The 17,328-nt window shown below is 37.5% G+C and overlaps 1 protein-coding gene across 1 annotated transcript in view; it reads right to left on the bottom strand.

The window, feature by feature from the left end:
• DSTN (destrin, actin depolymerizing factor) overlaps positions 1–13,024 on the bottom strand; it is a 31,485-nt gene extending 18,461 nt beyond the window's left edge. The window contains exon 1 of the mRNA XM_016164893.2: positions 12,874–13,024. Coding sequence (XP_016020379.1) covers positions 12,874–12,876 — 3 coding nt within the window. The 5' untranslated portion in view covers positions 12,877–13,024. The remainder of the gene's footprint in view (positions 1–12,873) is intronic.
• Between the last annotated feature and the right edge of the window lie 4,304 nt (positions 13,025–17,328).

The following is a 17,328-nucleotide window of genomic DNA, read 5'->3' as shown; positions in this document are numbered from 1 at the left end:
CCACCGGGTACATGAAAAGGTACTCAATGTCAGAAATCATTGGCAAACTGCAAATCTCAATCACAATTAGATACTGCCTTAACTGTTAGTATCTTTATCAATCCCTTCTACCCAACATATATATACACAATCCTATTCTACCCAGAATTGTGAAGCTGCATAATAAATGTTTACTTAGTTAATATACGTTCTCTACTTCATATTCTGTCTTAAGTCACAAATACATACTTTTCATTTTTTAAAGTATCTGATATTTAAGCATCACTTAATTTCAGGATAAATGCCAGATAAGAGACATTAATGTATATAGTAATCAATATCAAAGAGGATGACCATTAACTAATCAATATTCCGTAAAACATATTGACACATTTCAAAATTTCTGCAATCTATATACACCCTTGTTAAATAACCATTTGATTCTGCAGTTGAAAAAATAAAAAGAGCGCTATTTAATAAGATATATCTATTAGCAGTTTTATCCAATGTAGAAAAAATGACTGTTTCAAGCATTTATCAATATTAGCAAAAGGAAATAGAACTCTACAATATTCTGTCTCATCCTTCAGTAAGACAAGAAATTTACAAAACACATTTCTCAACCAGGGAATGGAATACTGCTCACCATTAAAAAGAACTGCTGATGTACGAATGCTTTATGCTAAGTAAAAAGAAGCCAGATGTGTATGATTGGACGATTCCCTTTATATGGCAAGGTAAAATTATAGGGACAAAAACCAAAGAACTATTGGGAGTTGGAGGAAGAATTAGCACGGGAAATTTTTTGGAGTGAAAGAACTATTCTATACTTTGATTGTGGTGGTAGTTGCACAATTGTATATATTTGCCAAAACCTGCAGAACTTATACTAAAATGGTGAATTTTCATTAGCCAAGACATGGAAACAACCTAAGTGTCCTCAAAGGATGACTGGATAAAGAAGATGTGGTACGTATATGTGATAGAATCATGAAAAATGAAATATTGCCATTTGCAACAACATGGATAGATCTTGAGAGCATCGTGCTAAATGAATTAAGTCAGACAGAAAAGGACAGAACCATATGATTCACTCATTTGTGAGATATAAAAAAAAAAAAAACATTAACAAAACAAACTAACAAACTCATAGACAGACATTAGTTTAGTATTTGCCAGAGGGAAAGGGGAGTGGGGGGAAGATGAAGAGGGTAAAAGGAAGCCAAATATATAGTGATGGAAGGAGACTAGACTCTCTCTGGATGGTGAGCACACAATGCAATATACAGATGCATCACAGAATTGCACACCTGAAACTTAATTTTATTAACCAATGTTACCTCAATAATATAAATTTTAAAAAGTGATGAATTTTACTTTATGTAAACTATCCTGAATGGAAACATTATACTTCTAGTCTTTATTTCAAGAGCAACAATATAAGAAAAAATATTCTACTCCCCTTTGAGAAAGATCATTCTGAACACACAATAAGCTAAAAGTAAAAGATTTCTCCTTGGTTTAACAATTTGGCTTCTCTCTGGATGATTAGCTAGCATGTCAATGAATCTGAGATAGGACACAGTTTTGATGTTGTTCGTTAACGGACCTACCTCTATTCCATGGTCATATTGAGTTTCTAAGCTCTATCAATTCCTCCTTAAATATGGGTTTCAAATCTATTTCTTCTCATCTACTTAACTTAAAATCTCTTAACACTCCCAAGATTAAAAACTTTCACTAATTCCCAAGCATCTATAAAGTCCATGTTCATTAACCGAACATAAAAGGCCCTTTATTATCCAAACCAATTTACTTTTCCAGATTCATCCTGCCACCAGGGGCACCATATTACTCATTCATGCCTTTCAGAAAGCAATTTAACCATTTAGAGTAAGAACCTTAAAATAATCCAAACCCTCTGACCATTTACCTCAGTAATCTCACTTCAAGGAATTTATTCTAGGGAAATAATCTTCATCATACTAAAAATCAGACAGCTCAAATAAACAAAAAGGAGAATTGCAAAGAAAATTATAGTATTTCCACAGGATAGTTTCTGATGCATCTGTTAAAACAGTGTTTATGGAAAGTTTTTAATGACATGGGGAAAATATTTATGATTCAAGTAAAAAATGAAGCTAGATATGAAGTTTTGCATATAGTGTATAATCTCATCTATGTAAAATAGTATAGAGAAAAGGAATTTTATCTCTGACTGTGGGAATATAGTGATTTTTTTCCTCTAGATTTCTGTTTCCCATGTTTCCTATCATAAGCTTATTTTAAAAATCAGGAACATACACACATACACGGAAACTTTTTGATTCAGTGACTGCATACCTAAGACTCTATTGTGAAGAATAATGCAAATGGAGGCAAAGATTTATACACAAAGATGACAAAGCATTACTTATAATACTGGATTTAACAGGAATAACATCATCACTGCACAAGCATGATAGCATTAACAGTTTAAGTAATTTTTATAGATATATTTAATGTCATAAAATTCACACATTTAAGTGTAAATTCAGTAAGTTTTAGTATATTCACAAAACTGTACATCCATTACCAAGATCTAATTCTAGAACAGTTTGAATACCCCAAAGAAAAACTGCACTCAAGAGCAATCACTCCTCTTCTCACTCTTACCTGCCCAAGACCTAGCCAACCACTAATTTACTTCCTGTCTCTACGGATCTGTTTATCCTGGATATTTTATATAAATGAATCACACAATATGTAGCCTTTTTTTGATTGGTTTCCTTCACTTAGTATGTTTTGAAAGTTCATTCATGTTGTAGCATGACTCAGAGTTTCATTTCTTTTTATTGCCAAATAATATCCTATTCTATAGATAGACAGTTGATGGACATTTAGGTTGTTTCCACTTTTAGTCTATTATGAATAATATTACTATGAACATTCATGCACAAGTTTTTTATGTGGACGTTTTCATTTCATTTGGGTATATAACTAAGAGTAAAATGGCTGGGTCATATGGTAACTCCCAAATTGAACTTAAGGAACAGCCAAATGGTTTTCCAAAGTGGCTGCACCATTTTACATTCCCACCAACAACATATGAGGCTTCCAACTTTTCCACAGCCTTGCCAACATTTTGTTACTCTTGTCTTTTTTATTACAGCCATCTTAGTGTGTATGAAGCAGTATCTCATCCTGGTTTTGATTTGCATTTCCCTAATGGCCAATTCTGAGCACCTTTCATGTGCTTATTGAGCACTGTATTCCTTTAAGAAATGTCTATTCAAAGCCTTTGCCCATATGATTAGCTTGTCTTTATTGTTGAGCCTTGAGTCCTTTATATATTCTGAATACAAGTTCCTTGTTGGAAATATGATTTGCAAGGATTTTCTCCCATTCTGTGGGTTGTCTTTTCACCTTCTTGATGGTGTTCTTTGATGCAGAAGTTTTTAATTCTAATAAAATCCAATTTTTCTTTTTTTTTTTTTTGTCACTTGAGGTGTGTCATAGCCTAGAATGGCCAAGAAAATTGCCCCCCAAACACTTCCTATGTTCACAAAGATTTATAGTTTTAACTCTTATATTTATGTCTATGACAGGTTTGGAGACGAATTTTCTATATAGTATGAAACAAGAATCCAAATTCATTCTTTTGCATATCCTAATTCCATTTGTTGAAGGCACTATTCTTTCTCCCGCAGATTTAGCGTGGCACCCTTGTCACTTAGGAATGTGAGAAATAAAGAATATAAAATTGTTACAGACGAACTCAACTGTGTGGAAAAAAAAAAAAAATCTGTATTGGCAGTCTCCAGATATTCACTTTCTCATTTTCATTATAGTCCTTATTACAATCTTCAATTACCTTATTCAGTTGTTCACTTATTTCTTACCTGTCTCCCCCATTACAGTGTATACTTCACAGGAAAAGAGACTCTGTTTTGTATACTGTTTAATCTCCAGAGCCTACAACACAGTAGTCCTCCCTTAACATCATCAATAGGTTCCTGCGACTCTAAGCAAAACGACACACAAGGAAACCAATTTTAATATAGTCTGATTGATATAAACAAGTTAAGTTCCTATGGCATCTCATCAATGAAGGAAACAACACTGAATAAGGACCTGCTGTGCCTGGTTCCTAGAAGACATCCAACAATCATTTACTGAAAGAATGAACATATTTTAAATGGCCTGGAAGAAAATGTGCCAAATGTTAATACCTTGGTTGGAATTGCCATTACGACTAAAATTTTCTTAATGTTTTACAATGACTATAACTTATAATTATAATCAGATATGAAATTAAGGTAAAGATTTAGAATACTTCTGGATCAATTTGTTATGCCTCAAAATTCTAAGAACCTCAATTACTGCCAAACTCTTATTTTAGCTTCTTTTATAGGTCTCCAGGACAATGACACCACTGACTACCTAGGAGCTCAGGTATCTTAAGTTATCCTTGTTGTCTTTCTTTTCATACGCCACACATCTAAATTATCGGTAAGTCCTGTCAGCTCTATGCCCCAAAATATACAGTTGATTCTTGAACAATATGTGTTTGAACTGTGCAGGTCCGCTTATAAGCAGTTAGTTTTCAATCCATGGTTATGAGTCTGCAAATGCAGAAGGATGACTGCACGCACTGATCTACACCACTTTATATAGGAGACTTGAGCGTCCACAGATTTTGGTATCCAAGGGGGATCCTGGAACCAATTCTCCACAGATACCAAGGGTAGGTAAGTTCTGGGGAGATTCGAAAGTTATACATGGATTTTTGACTGTGAGAATCAGTGCCCCTAACCCCTATGTTGTTGTTCAAGAGTCAATTATATATCCAATCTAATTAACTCTCACTATCCCACTACTAAGAATCCTAATTCAAGCTACCACACCATTGATTGCCTGAGTAATACCAACAGTCTCTTAATAAGTCTTTGTTCCCATTAATACATCTTCACACATGAGCCACAGAGATAAATTATATTCCATTCCACTACTTAACACCTCAATACTCCCCCCTTCCACACCCAGTACACACCCAAAGGTTTCCTGGTGTAATCAAAATAAAATTCAAATTTCTCACCTTGGCCTAAGTGCGCTTCCTACATCTGGCTCTTGTCTACTTCTCTTCCCCTTTTCCAATGAATTCTAGCCACACAAGCCTTTTTTTGTCACTAGAATGTCAAGCTCATTCTCTTCACAGGACTTTCTACTTATGGAGTTCCTTCTGCCTAAAATGTTTTTCATGTGGCCTGCTCTCTCTTGCCCTGCAAGTCTTAGCCCAAATGTCACCTCCTTATAGGCCTTCCTTAACAATCTAGCTAAAAGCAGCCAACTTTTCTAGTACTCCTTATTGATCACTCTATTTTCTTCATACCACTCACGACTATCTGACATGATCTTGTCATTTTCCCCCCTTTCTCTCTCCTCATATTAGAATGTAACTTCTACAAGGAAAGGACTTTGTTTTTCAGTACTGAATCCCTAGTACCTGGATCAGTTCTTGGCAGATAAAATTTCTCAACTATTTACTGAGAAATTTTAATCTTTGAAGGCAGTGAAGAACTGTATTTGATTCTCCATTAATTATTTCAGGAAAAATATAACTAGCTATTTAACTCTTTAATAGAAATACTTTAATCAAGAATCATCACTTGAAAAATCAAATTAAAAAGCTGATCATAAAAAAGTTGATCGGGCATATATGATTCCAAGTAAAATAACATTAGTTTAAAGGTACAATAAAACAACTGGAAACATGTTCTAATGCACTCCTCCCACCTTTTTTATCTACAATTACTGAAGCATGCACTGGTGTAATCAGAATACAAAGAGAAAAAGACTGATAATCTAATTAGGACCCAAAGTTCTTTGATGTTATTATTTTAGCCAACACTGATAAGCACTTACTATGTATCGGGCAGTGCTTTTAACTAATTATGTGCATCACCCAGACTGTTGTGATGATAGGTACTACTATCATTCCCCATTTGGAGAGATGATGAAATTGAGGCAAAGAACAATCAATGACTTACCTAAGGTCATACAACTAGTAAGTGGCAGAGCCAAGATTTAAAAAACCAAGGCAGCCCAACTATGAGCCCATGCTCTTAACCACTTCTCGGTATAGTTCAGCAGAATGATAACAATACCTACCTCACTGGAATGAGATAAGGTAACACGTGCCTGATGCATACTAAATACTTATAAGTTATCTAAGATAGCATTACTTCTTTCAAGTGCTTTTCTATGGTTTAGGATTCCTCGCTGAACATCAAATACCATTTAGCTTAATTTCTAAGGGAACTTGTATTTATTGAGAAGTTTCTGTATGTCAGAATTACTTTAAATGTACTTTTCTCAAAGGATTTTCACTGTAAGACTCAAATTAAAATGTAAAGTGGGGTTAGTATTCGATTAGTTTAGGAGTTAAAACTCAATGTCCACTGTATTAAAAAAAAAAGTATGTAGGAATAGAAAGTATGAAAATTAAAGTAATCTATCTCCATGGGAACTCATCCCTGTCATAATTAAGAATGCCCTCTCATTCACCTATTGATGTTCACTCAGTAATAGCTGTTGTAGGCCTACTATGAGAGAAACGTCTTGCTATAAAAATATACAAACCCTATCCTAAGGAACTTAATAGTCTAGTTCCACAAAACATCTTAAGTGCCATAAAAGGGATTTATATGTGATCACAGCATTGTTTCTTATACATGTGCAGAAATGCAGAGAATTAACACAAGTGTTGGTATCCATACTAACTTCCCCTTACAAACAGGCCAATCCACAAAGTCTGAGGCTGGTCCATTAAGGTGGTCGCTCACCAATGTGGTTTAGTGAGTCCACTAAATGTGGCTATTGTGACTAAAGAACTGCATTTTCAATTGTATTTTACTTTAATTAACTTAAATTTCAAAACTGATTATCAATTCCATTATTGGAAAACTTGTAAGTATGCTTGGAGCAAATTAAATACATATTGAATATTTCTAATGAAAACTGAGCATTTGAATTGAGGTGTGCTGTAGGTGTAAAATACATACTGGATTTCAAACAACTGGTATGAAAAAAGAATGTAAAATGTCTTATTAATTTTTATATTGATTAAATGTTGACATATTTCCGATATATTGGGATAAATATAAATTTCACCTTTTCTCCTTACTTTTTAATAGGGCTACTAGAAAACTGAAATATATGATGTAATTCCTATTTTATTTCTATTCGACAACACTGGTCTAAAGGTTACTTACAAAATTCTTAAAATAAGGTATCAATGATTTGAGAATTTCTCAGCACTTCGGAGCTTCAACAATTGACTTAGAAGATTGATCCTTATCAAGTTGGAGGAGTCTTACTGGTCTTTGCCTATAATTTAGTTTTAGCTCTATTTCTACATGAAAATACCACCACCAACAACAAAAATGTGCCATGTGAAACCATTTTAAAGTAAATGTTAATTATATTTAAAGTAAGCGACTTTCTGAAAACAAGCCAAGATAGGAGGAAATTCACCTTCCATTTCTGTAATTAGGTAAACCCTATGAAATAATATAAAAATGCTGAAAGAGTAAACAGTCTTCTTGATGTTATCCAAAAGCACAAACACAACGACAACCTCATTTTAAATGTAGGTTTCCTGCTATAGTATGCACTGTAGAGTCTACTTTTCAAATGTCCGTCCTATGCCCTACTGCAACAGAATTGAGTTCTTTGATGCTAGCTTCCCAGGATTAAAAAAAAAAGCCAGTCTCAGTCTTTTCACCTTTCGACTACAGGTTAAAATCTGAATTTTAAGAATTTTAATTGCATTTTTACTTAAATCAATTGCTTTTTAAAGATCTACATAAAAACTGATTCTTAAATTTTAACATACCAAAGTAAATCACATTAAGCCTTACAACACAACAGCTACTAAAAGACTTATATTCAAGAGTTAAGAATCACTCTAGACTAAAAACTACTCAACTCTATGGGGGTCCTTGTACATGTGCAGAAATGCAGAGAATTAACACAAGTGTTGGTATCCATACTAACTTCCCCTTACAAATAGGCCAATCCACAAAGTGCTATGATGAATGTAAATAACAAGTTTGTCGAAGTGTTACTCACATGAACTAATCTGATGTTTATTTTCTATATTTCTCTCAATGTAAAATTTCAAGAAAAATGAATAGGAGATAGCTTTTAGAAGCACAACAATTCCAAGTGAAAACTTCTAACATCACCACAAGAAGGCAAGCACAAAAGAAAAGTTGGGCTTCAAACTATTTTGGAAGTGTTAGGTGTAAATCTTTGGGTATGGCTTTCATGGACAATCTAGAGAGGAACATTATGCTACAAGGGAAGGAAGCTCAAGATACTTAAATAACAATGTTCCACTTATTATGTTCTGTCGTTTAAGTATGCAAATAGCAAACAGTATAGGCAAATCCTGGAGATATTGTGGGTTTGGTTTCAGAACACCGCAATAAAGTATCACAATAAAATCAGTTGTAATCTTTTTGCTGATGGAGGGTCTTACCTTCAATTTGTAAAAAACTCAACGTCTATGAAGCACAATAAAGTGAAGCGCGATAAAATAAGGTATGCCTATTTAGTAAAGGTTCTAGGCCTAGTCAGAGATTAGAGTATTGCTCTGAAGATAAAAACAATGCATATACATGTTAAATCCAGTTTTCAAAAAGTTTCAAAATTTTTTTCAAATTTCAAATGGGGTGTTCATCTCAAAGTATCTTAATTATTAATGAAAGAAAATATAGTTACTTTACATAAAAACACAGATGTCTGGAGTCTTCCTTGTATACTAAGCTAAATACCATTGTGATTTAAACCAACTCTTGAAAAAACAGTCCTGGTTATTTGTTTTACTTTGCTTTTTTTTTTTTTAATAGACTATTTTTTCAGAGACCTTTAGGTTCACAGCAAAATTGAGCAGAAAGTACAGAGAGTTCCCATATATCTCTGTGTTTGTTTTTAACATTTTGGCTCACTCTGCATTCTACCACTAGCAGGGCTTGACAATGGTAGGTGTCTAGAATTAAGAGTATTGAACTTTCTTTACTTAGCTTGCAAAGAAACTAGGTGGAGAGAAATATAAGCCCTCAGTATGTAGTTCTGGCATTGATAATCATATTTGTGTTTTCTTTTAAGGCTGGATTTATTTGATGGCTCCACAAACAAGCTTGAATGAAGACACGATGAGTATACAATGTCAGGTTCACCGGATGCACATGAATGTAAAAAACAAGCTGCAATAAACATATGAAAAGATACTACTAATCAGAGAAATGCAAATTAAAAGAATGAGAAACCGTTTCACACCCATCAGACTGGCAAAGGTTTTAAGTCTCATAATACCAAGTGGTGAAAAGAAATGGAGAAACAGGCTCCTAAATGCAGATGATGAAATGGATGTAGACAAGAACCACAACTAGTAGAATGAAAAATACATGTGTATGGCCTCTAAACCAGAGCTTCTGCTTCTAGATATACACCAAGAAGACACTTACTGGGGCCACAGAAATAATATATAGTAATATATAAAAATGGAACAGATCTATTGCAAAACAGCTTAAGTTGACAAAAAGAGATCAAAGGGCAAAAAGTTGGGCAAATGTCCATTAATAAGGGAATGGATAAACTTATAAGTCATAAATCAGAAAGTATCGACAGTTAAAATAAAGAACCAGAGCCACAACTAAAACTAAAAATCACTCCCCGCCCCCCAAAAATTCACTAAGTTTAATCTTTTTAAGCTGCAAATGGATACACAGGGCATAACATTTGTATAAAATTTTAAAACACATCAAGGCAATAAAGTATATACTACTGCAGATGCATATGTGTATAGCTCAAAGTATGGAAATCTTAATGAGAATGAAATATATAAATTTCAGGTGACTATGTTGAATTGTACCTGAACCCTGTGCTCCTGGAAAGCAGTGGTGGTTAAGAAATCCACCCCCATCATTTTGTGTTCTAGGGAACAAGTAACAGAAGGATTCTGCCCCTGCTCATTGCAACATAAGACCCATCCCCATTCTTCCTTAAGGCTCCTTGGTCTACTTGTCCTGGGTCCCTGTCCTCTTTTGTTTTTTGTTTTGTTTTGTTTTTAGGGGAGGGGATATTCCTCATTAATTGATGTCCTCCCAATTGCAGTAGCCTTGAAAAAAAATAACTTCCTTAATTAGCTGATACATTATGTCTTTGACACAAGAGTGGTTGGTTGGTTATCTCTGGGGAGGGAAGGGAATGGGATAAGGAATAAGATGCATACTTAGCTGTAATGGTAACATAAAAACCTGAAGAATGGCATAAACTTAAACTTCTTTGTACAAAGGAATGTTATTCTGTGTACTTTTCTGCTTAAAATATTTATTTTTTTAATTATTTAAAAACTTGATGTGGAGACAGAAAAGGTCATAAGTCAATCCTTCAGTCTGTTTTCTGATGTTATATAGGTACATGAACATATGCCCAACCTATTCCACTACACTCTCATAAGTAAGTGTTTTTGCTAATCGTCAAGTGGTAGAACACATTTGAAATTCAGTCTAAGCCAATTAGCTCAGTTTGTTAGAGCAGAATTCTGATTAGTTAAGGGTTGGATTATCAAGTAGACCTTTATTTTGCTTTAGGTGCACCATCACCCTCATACTTCGGAGAGAGCCACATAGCTATACCACAAATGCACATACTATCAGTTACAAGAAGAGCTAGGCAAGTTTGTGTGTTATGTCTCAATCTATACCCAACAGAAGAACTACTGAACAGATAACCCTAGGAACTTGATGGTGGGTTGGTAAACAATCTTTGTATCAGGAACCTGGCACACCCAGCACACATACACCAAAGTTTTGTTTGGTGTGTGTAGATATGGTTCCTGTGAAGGGTAGGCTTTCCTTTTCTTAATCTTTCTTTTATTGGCACTGTAAAGTGAGACTTTGAAAACATGAAATCTCATCTTAAAGTGTCCAAAGTGGTCTTCTGAGTTGGTTTCAAATCGCTTAATTCTAAAGTGCTTCTAGAAGACTTGGTGAGTACTAGGAGCAGTTGAAATTTAACCTAAAAAAAAAAAAAAAAACTGAACAAGCATCTAACCAACAGATCTAAACAAACAGTTTCAAACACAGAGGTAAAATACTAAAACGTGGGATAATAAAGGAACTTTCCATCTTCACAATATTCTCTAATAGCTGGACTGAAGGGAAGTGCTCTGTGCTTGTTAAGCTCAATACAAGAGTAACTTTTAAAAATGGTCAGTCTGAAATGAAATTCCTTTGCAAGTATCCAAACGAGACTAGCTTACAAGGTCTTCTTCAGCTCCCTAAGGCCAACAGGTTTGAAATGCATTCAGAATCACCCATGGTGATTTTTATTTCTCCTCCTCCCCTAAAAACCAGTTAAAAGATTCACTTTATTTGAATGTGCGGAAATATGAAAGTTAAGCTTTAACTAGAGTTTAACTAAAGGCAAAATTCTTGGGCCTATTTTCAAACAGAAAATAAAGTTTTCAATCTAGCAATTCAAAAAAGTAGAATGTCAAATCAGAAGACCCTACAGCAGGTTCCAAAATGCTTTCATCAGAGAGGATGGTCTTAAATTTATGAGAATTCAAAACCCTTAATTTAAAAGTCTTTTAGTAAAAGTAGTGAATATATTTATCATTGTAAAGAGGTTAAAAAATCTTGGAATGTTGATCCTTTATAGCCTACAGAATTAAACCAAAGAAAAACCAAAACTAAACAATATCGAATTCCTATTACATATCCTCAGTCATCAAGAAACTACTGATTAATCTTTTTTTCCACTAATGAGCCAGCCTTCATAGCCATGAAAGTTTGTAATACCTTAAGAAAACCAAAATTGTTATTCAGAAAACCTTTTGTATGGAAATATGCTGGTACCAACTGCTTTCAGGCAGACAGATGCAATAACAGTGTAATATTTCTAGCAAAGTCTGGTAAGCCCTTGCCTGCAAATCATTGACCAAAAATGGTAACAGAGTGTGGCGACTAAAGAAAATGACAAAATGTTCTACTTGATCGTCCTGTTAAGAAACCTGTTTTACAGCGAACTGGAATTACAGTGTAGAGGAAAATATATGTAAATTAAGTAGTGTCCATCAGCTAGTATATAATGAACATCTGTTTACTTTTTAGAGACTCCGATAATTTAATGGACTTTTAAAAAGCTTTTTCATTTGCTTTGATATCTCAGAATCATGCCCGTACCTTCCATGTTAAGTTCTGACAGAGCTAAACTGTTTACAGGTAAAAAAAAATAATAATAATAACTATACACGGCGAGATCGGGCAGGCGAGGGTTAAAAGAGACACTGCCAAGCTTGACAAGCACGACCAGAGTGCTGCTGGAAGCTGATTGCCAGATACCACAAACAAAGCGGCTGCGAGGCCACCCATTCTTAACCATGCCAGGGTCATGCTCGTAGTGATCACACCGCACTCCCGGTTGTTCAATAAAGGCCTTATTTTCCTTATCCGGATGGACAGACCTCGCGGGCCGAAACTCGCACGAGTCACTCTCTGATGCCTCTGTGCCGGGCTTTGGGGAAACGTGTGCCCCGACGAGGCCCGCGCGGGATTCCAAGCCCCGCAGTCCGGGCTGGCGGACCCTCCCCTGACGCTCCGGGGCGGCGGCCCCGCAGCAGCTGCGACCGACGCAGCGGCCGCGGAGCCGCCCCGGGGCTCGTGAGTCCAGAAGGTCCGCGGGTGGCGACGCCCCAGACGCCTCCCCCGCCGGGAGACTGCAGCGGGGCCCGGGGCCCCTGCGCGAGGAGGCAGCGCTCGCCCCTCAGCCCGACCCCGGCGGCGCCCTGGCGCTCGCCACCCCCGCCGCGGCAGCTCGCGCCTCGCTCCCCCTGCCACTCACCATCTTCGCCGCGGCGGTCGCAGGGACGCGGGGGAGGGAGCCGGCCCGCTCCGAGTCTGCTGAGCTGCCTCCTCACCGCAGCGGGACGGAGCCACCAGGCGCGGAGGCGACGCAGAGAGCGAGCCGACCAGGGGGCGGGCACGCGGGCGCGCGCGCGGGGCCCAAACACCGCGGCGCACGTCACGCGCCGCCCGCCGTTGCTACGCAACGGGCTGGCCTGGTAACGCCCCGCCCAGGCGGCCCTCGGGGCTGCCCGCAGACGTGGGGGGCTCCTCCTCACCTTCTGGAGACTGGTGTATCGGGTCCCCCTCACCGGATCGGCATTAATGAAGATGGGGGTGGGTCCTCCCTCATCTGTGACGGATGAGGAGGCTGAGTTTGAGTTAGCACTTGCCGCTGAGGAGCTGCCGAAGGATGACCCGAGGTTGCTGTCCCTTCTCCCCCCATGGGCGGGGCCACATGGCGCTCCGCCCATTTGCGAAGGCGTTGCCCTTACATGGAAGTAGCCACCTGGCCAGGTGTGCGCAGCCTCTGGGGCGGGGCCTCGGCGGGGGAGAAGGGAGGGAGGGAAAGAGTGGGCGGAGCCGCAGAGGGGGAGAAGCGAGGGAGGACGGGCGGGCGCCTAGGCGCGGACCGCTGCAGATTGGGATGCATCCCGCATATTTTACCTACTTTGGTGCGATTCCCGCCATCCTCCCCTGATTGGCCCAGCCAGGCACTTCGGGTCCTCGCCTAAGGGGAAAAATGCGCACATTTTCCTCCTTCCCAAGGCGACTGTGGCCGTCCCGAGTGCTCTGAGTCACCGCTAATTTCAGATCTGGAAAAAACAGGGAGTGATTTATTTATCTTTGGGAACAGCCCGGGGAAGGAGGCCCTGCGGTCCTCAGGGGTGTGGCTGGGAAAGGGCCTGACTTGATTTAGGATTATGGCGCCAGCCACGCTGCTCGGTTTTGGGGGGTTTAAATTTGGGCTTTTTAAATTTTTTTTTAAATAATGGTTGATTGCATCAGAAACACAGTTTTCAGAGGGCTAGAAGGCATCCCAACGTTTTTCCTGAGGGTGCTTTTGTGTGGAATAAAAGGAACAGAAAGAATTTACAACGGGGATGATTACTTAATTTTATTTAATTTAGGCTACTGAGAACATCACGACCTATAACAAAATTTTAAATTCTCCAAATGTGAGGCTTTTGGACAGGATGGTCAGTGAGTTTTTTGCTTATTTTCTGGGCACTACCCAAAAATCTAGGTTTTATGTGGCTTTTGTTCTGACCATTCATCATAGAAACTCATTTCTCATTACTCCTTTCGTATTTTTTGTTTTGATTTTAAGAAGGAGCAAGTTGTGGCAATTCTAAGCCTTTACAACCTGCTACCAGATTTTTGTCAGGCTAGAGCAGTTTCTCAACTTATAGAGAACTTGTTCAAAATTAGATTTGTGTGCCCCACACCCTAGAGTTTGAGACACAGTGTGTCTGGGATAAGAACCGAGAATTTTCATTTCTAACAATTCCCAGGTGATGCTAATGCAGTTGGAGTACTTACTAACTTTGAGAAGAAAGAAAGAAGTATCCACCTGCCGCTGGAACCCCTCGTTTCTCTCTCTCTCTCTCTCTCTCTCTCTCTCTCTCTCTCTCTCTCTCTCTCTCTCTCTCTCTCTCTCTCTCTGCATGGGATTCAGTGCCTGCCACCACCTTTTAAGTCTTCGACACTTCCTTTCTAGTCCAAAATTGAATCGTGTTCATTTAAGGACACAGTCTGCCTCCTGCTCCAGCCTCTGTTTTGCGTTTAATCCTCCACCCTGCCACCAGGGTTATGTCCAAACATAAGAATCTGATCCTGGCACATTGCTGCTTAAAATTTTCTATGGCTTCCTCCAGAGTTCTCAGCAGGTCAGTCTGGCCTTTTTGCCTCTGGTTTCAGCCTCCCTTTTTTGTCCTGTCTCCCACATCTTCCAAAGTGTCTAGTTTTCTTCCAGAACTCTTCTTACTCTCTCTAACTGCTGTAATCATAGGCCTGTTCCTTTCTCAGTCTGGAATATACCTATAACTGTCTAGTCTGAAGACCTCTGACCACTTCCCAAAGGACCAATAGTGTGCCTGTTATAATCCCAGTTCATCAGGTCTCAAATCTTGCCCAGATCAGTTGAAGATCTTGTTAAAATGCAGATTCACAGGGTTAGGGCTAGGGCCTCAGGTGTCCCCAGGTGACTGAAATGCTGCAGGTCTTCAACTTTGAGTAGTAGCAAGATCTTATGGTTTTTCTCTACTGTTATTTAGCTCTGTAGTTTTTCGTTTATATTACCACTACCACCAGATTAGACCCAGTTCCTTGAAGATGAGGTGTTTAAGATGCACCTGATATGTGGACTAGCATAGCCACTGATATATAGTAGGTTTTTAATACATGTTTTCTCAGTAAGTAAACCAATATCTGAAGATATTCATCAGGCAAACTTATATTAGTTCACTATAACTGAAGAGGAGCCCCTTTATTCTTAAGATCCCATTGAACTATAACTTATGCATTTACACATAAGTTTGATCTTTCCATTCCTTCTCATCCCACAGAGGGAAGAAGTTTTAACATAAGGTCTCTGCTTAAATATGAAATGGGTGTATTCCATTTCTCATTTAGAAAACATGCTTAATAATATGTCTTTGCATACTTAACAATCTGTGAACATATAGGCACTTTTTTAAAAAGCGATTAATATGAGTGGCAAGGAAGAATGAATTATGCATTAATGAGGCACTTGAAAGATATGTGTTAACCAATAGACTGGAAAAAGGTTTCTTGCAAGGCAACATAACTCTGTCAGTATATAGTATAGAAAAAACTTTAGTTTCTCCTGTGCCTCCCCACAAATTCACCTGTTCCTTATCTGCTACCCTTGTTTATGTCTATAGTCTCTTTCAAAAAATAGTTTTAGTCATATAAATAAGGCATAAATATATTCTCATTTTAAAAGATTCAAACAGTACAATAAAGGAAAGCCCCTTGATCACCCCTACACTCCACACCCATAGTCTCATTTCCCTCCTCAAAGGTAACCACTGCTATCGATTTGGTCTATGGCCTTACAGAGAAATCTGTACATGTTTTACGTTATGTTTTGCTTTTGTTGGTGTTTTTTTTGTAATGGTTTTATACTGGATGTGTGGTGTCCTGTGGCTTACTCTCTGATTTTCTTGATTTCCTGCCTGCTGGGTTGTTCTGTCCATTCCTGACAGAGTAGTGTTGAAGTCTCCAGCGATGATAGTGAAGTCAGCTTGCAGTTCTCAGTTTTTGCTTCACATAGTTTGACACTGTTGTAAGGTGAATACACATTAAGAATTGTTGTGTCCTCTTGGAGAATCGACCCTTTTATCATTATACAATACCCTTACTTTGAAGTCTGCTCTACTCTACCTGAAACTAATATGACTGCTACTCTTGGTTTCTTTTGATTAGTGTTAGCATGGTATTTTGCCTCTACCATTTACTTTTAATCTATATGTGTCTTTCTATTTAAAATGGGTTTCGTGTAGATAACATATAGTTGGGTCATGTTTTTTGATTCACTCTGAAAGTCTCTGTCTATTTGGGGCATTTAGACCATTGATACTCAAAATTATGTAGTCGGATTCATATCTACAATATTAGTTACTCTTTTCTATTGATTGCCCTTGTTCTTCATTGGATTTTTGTCATCCACTTTTTGCTTTTGATGTTTTAATTGAGCATTTTACATGATTCCATTTTCTCTCCTTTTCTAGCATATAAATAATATTTTTTTTACTTTCTTTAGTGGTTGACCTACATTTTGCAATATATCTTTATAACTAATCCAAGTCCACTTTCAAATAACACTATACCACTACAAGGGTAGTGTGAGCATAATGATAAAATAATACTAATTCCTCCCTCTTGTCCTTTGTATCATTCCTGTTATTAATTTCACTTATAAGCATAAATAAACATATATATACACACACAAGATATATACATAAGCATCATAGTCATATACGTTGTTGCCATTATTATTTGAATAAACTATTATATATTAGATAATAAGAAAAATGGTTTTATTTTACCTTCACTTATTTTTTTCAATGTTCTTTAGGTAGATCTGAGTTCTGATGTGTATTATTTTCCTTTTAGCTAAAGAACTTTTTAAAACGTTTCTTGCAAGGTAGATGTACTGGCAAAAAATTCTCTCAATTTTTGTTTGAGAAAGTCCTTATTTTTCCTTCACTTTTAAAAGATGATTTTGCAGGGTACAGAATTTGAGGTTGGTGGGGTTTTTACTCTCAACACTTTAAATATTTTCATCTACTCTCTTGCTGGCATGGTTTCTGAGGAAAAGTGAGATATAATGCTTAGCTTTGGTCTTCTATAGGTAGGGCGAGTTTTTTTTGCCTAAGTGTAGTTTTTTTTTTTTTTTTCTTGTGGTTTTGGTTGGTTGGGTTTTGTT

This window comes from Rousettus aegyptiacus, unplaced genomic scaffold, assembly GCF_014176215.1.
Source record: "Rousettus aegyptiacus isolate mRouAeg1 unplaced genomic scaffold, mRouAeg1.p scaffold_m13_p_12, whole genome shotgun sequence".
Lineage (NCBI taxonomy): Eukaryota > Metazoa > Chordata > Mammalia > Chiroptera > Pteropodidae > Rousettus > Rousettus aegyptiacus.
Note: the sequence above shows the minus strand (reverse complement) of the source record. Positions and strands in the feature narration are given on the sequence as shown.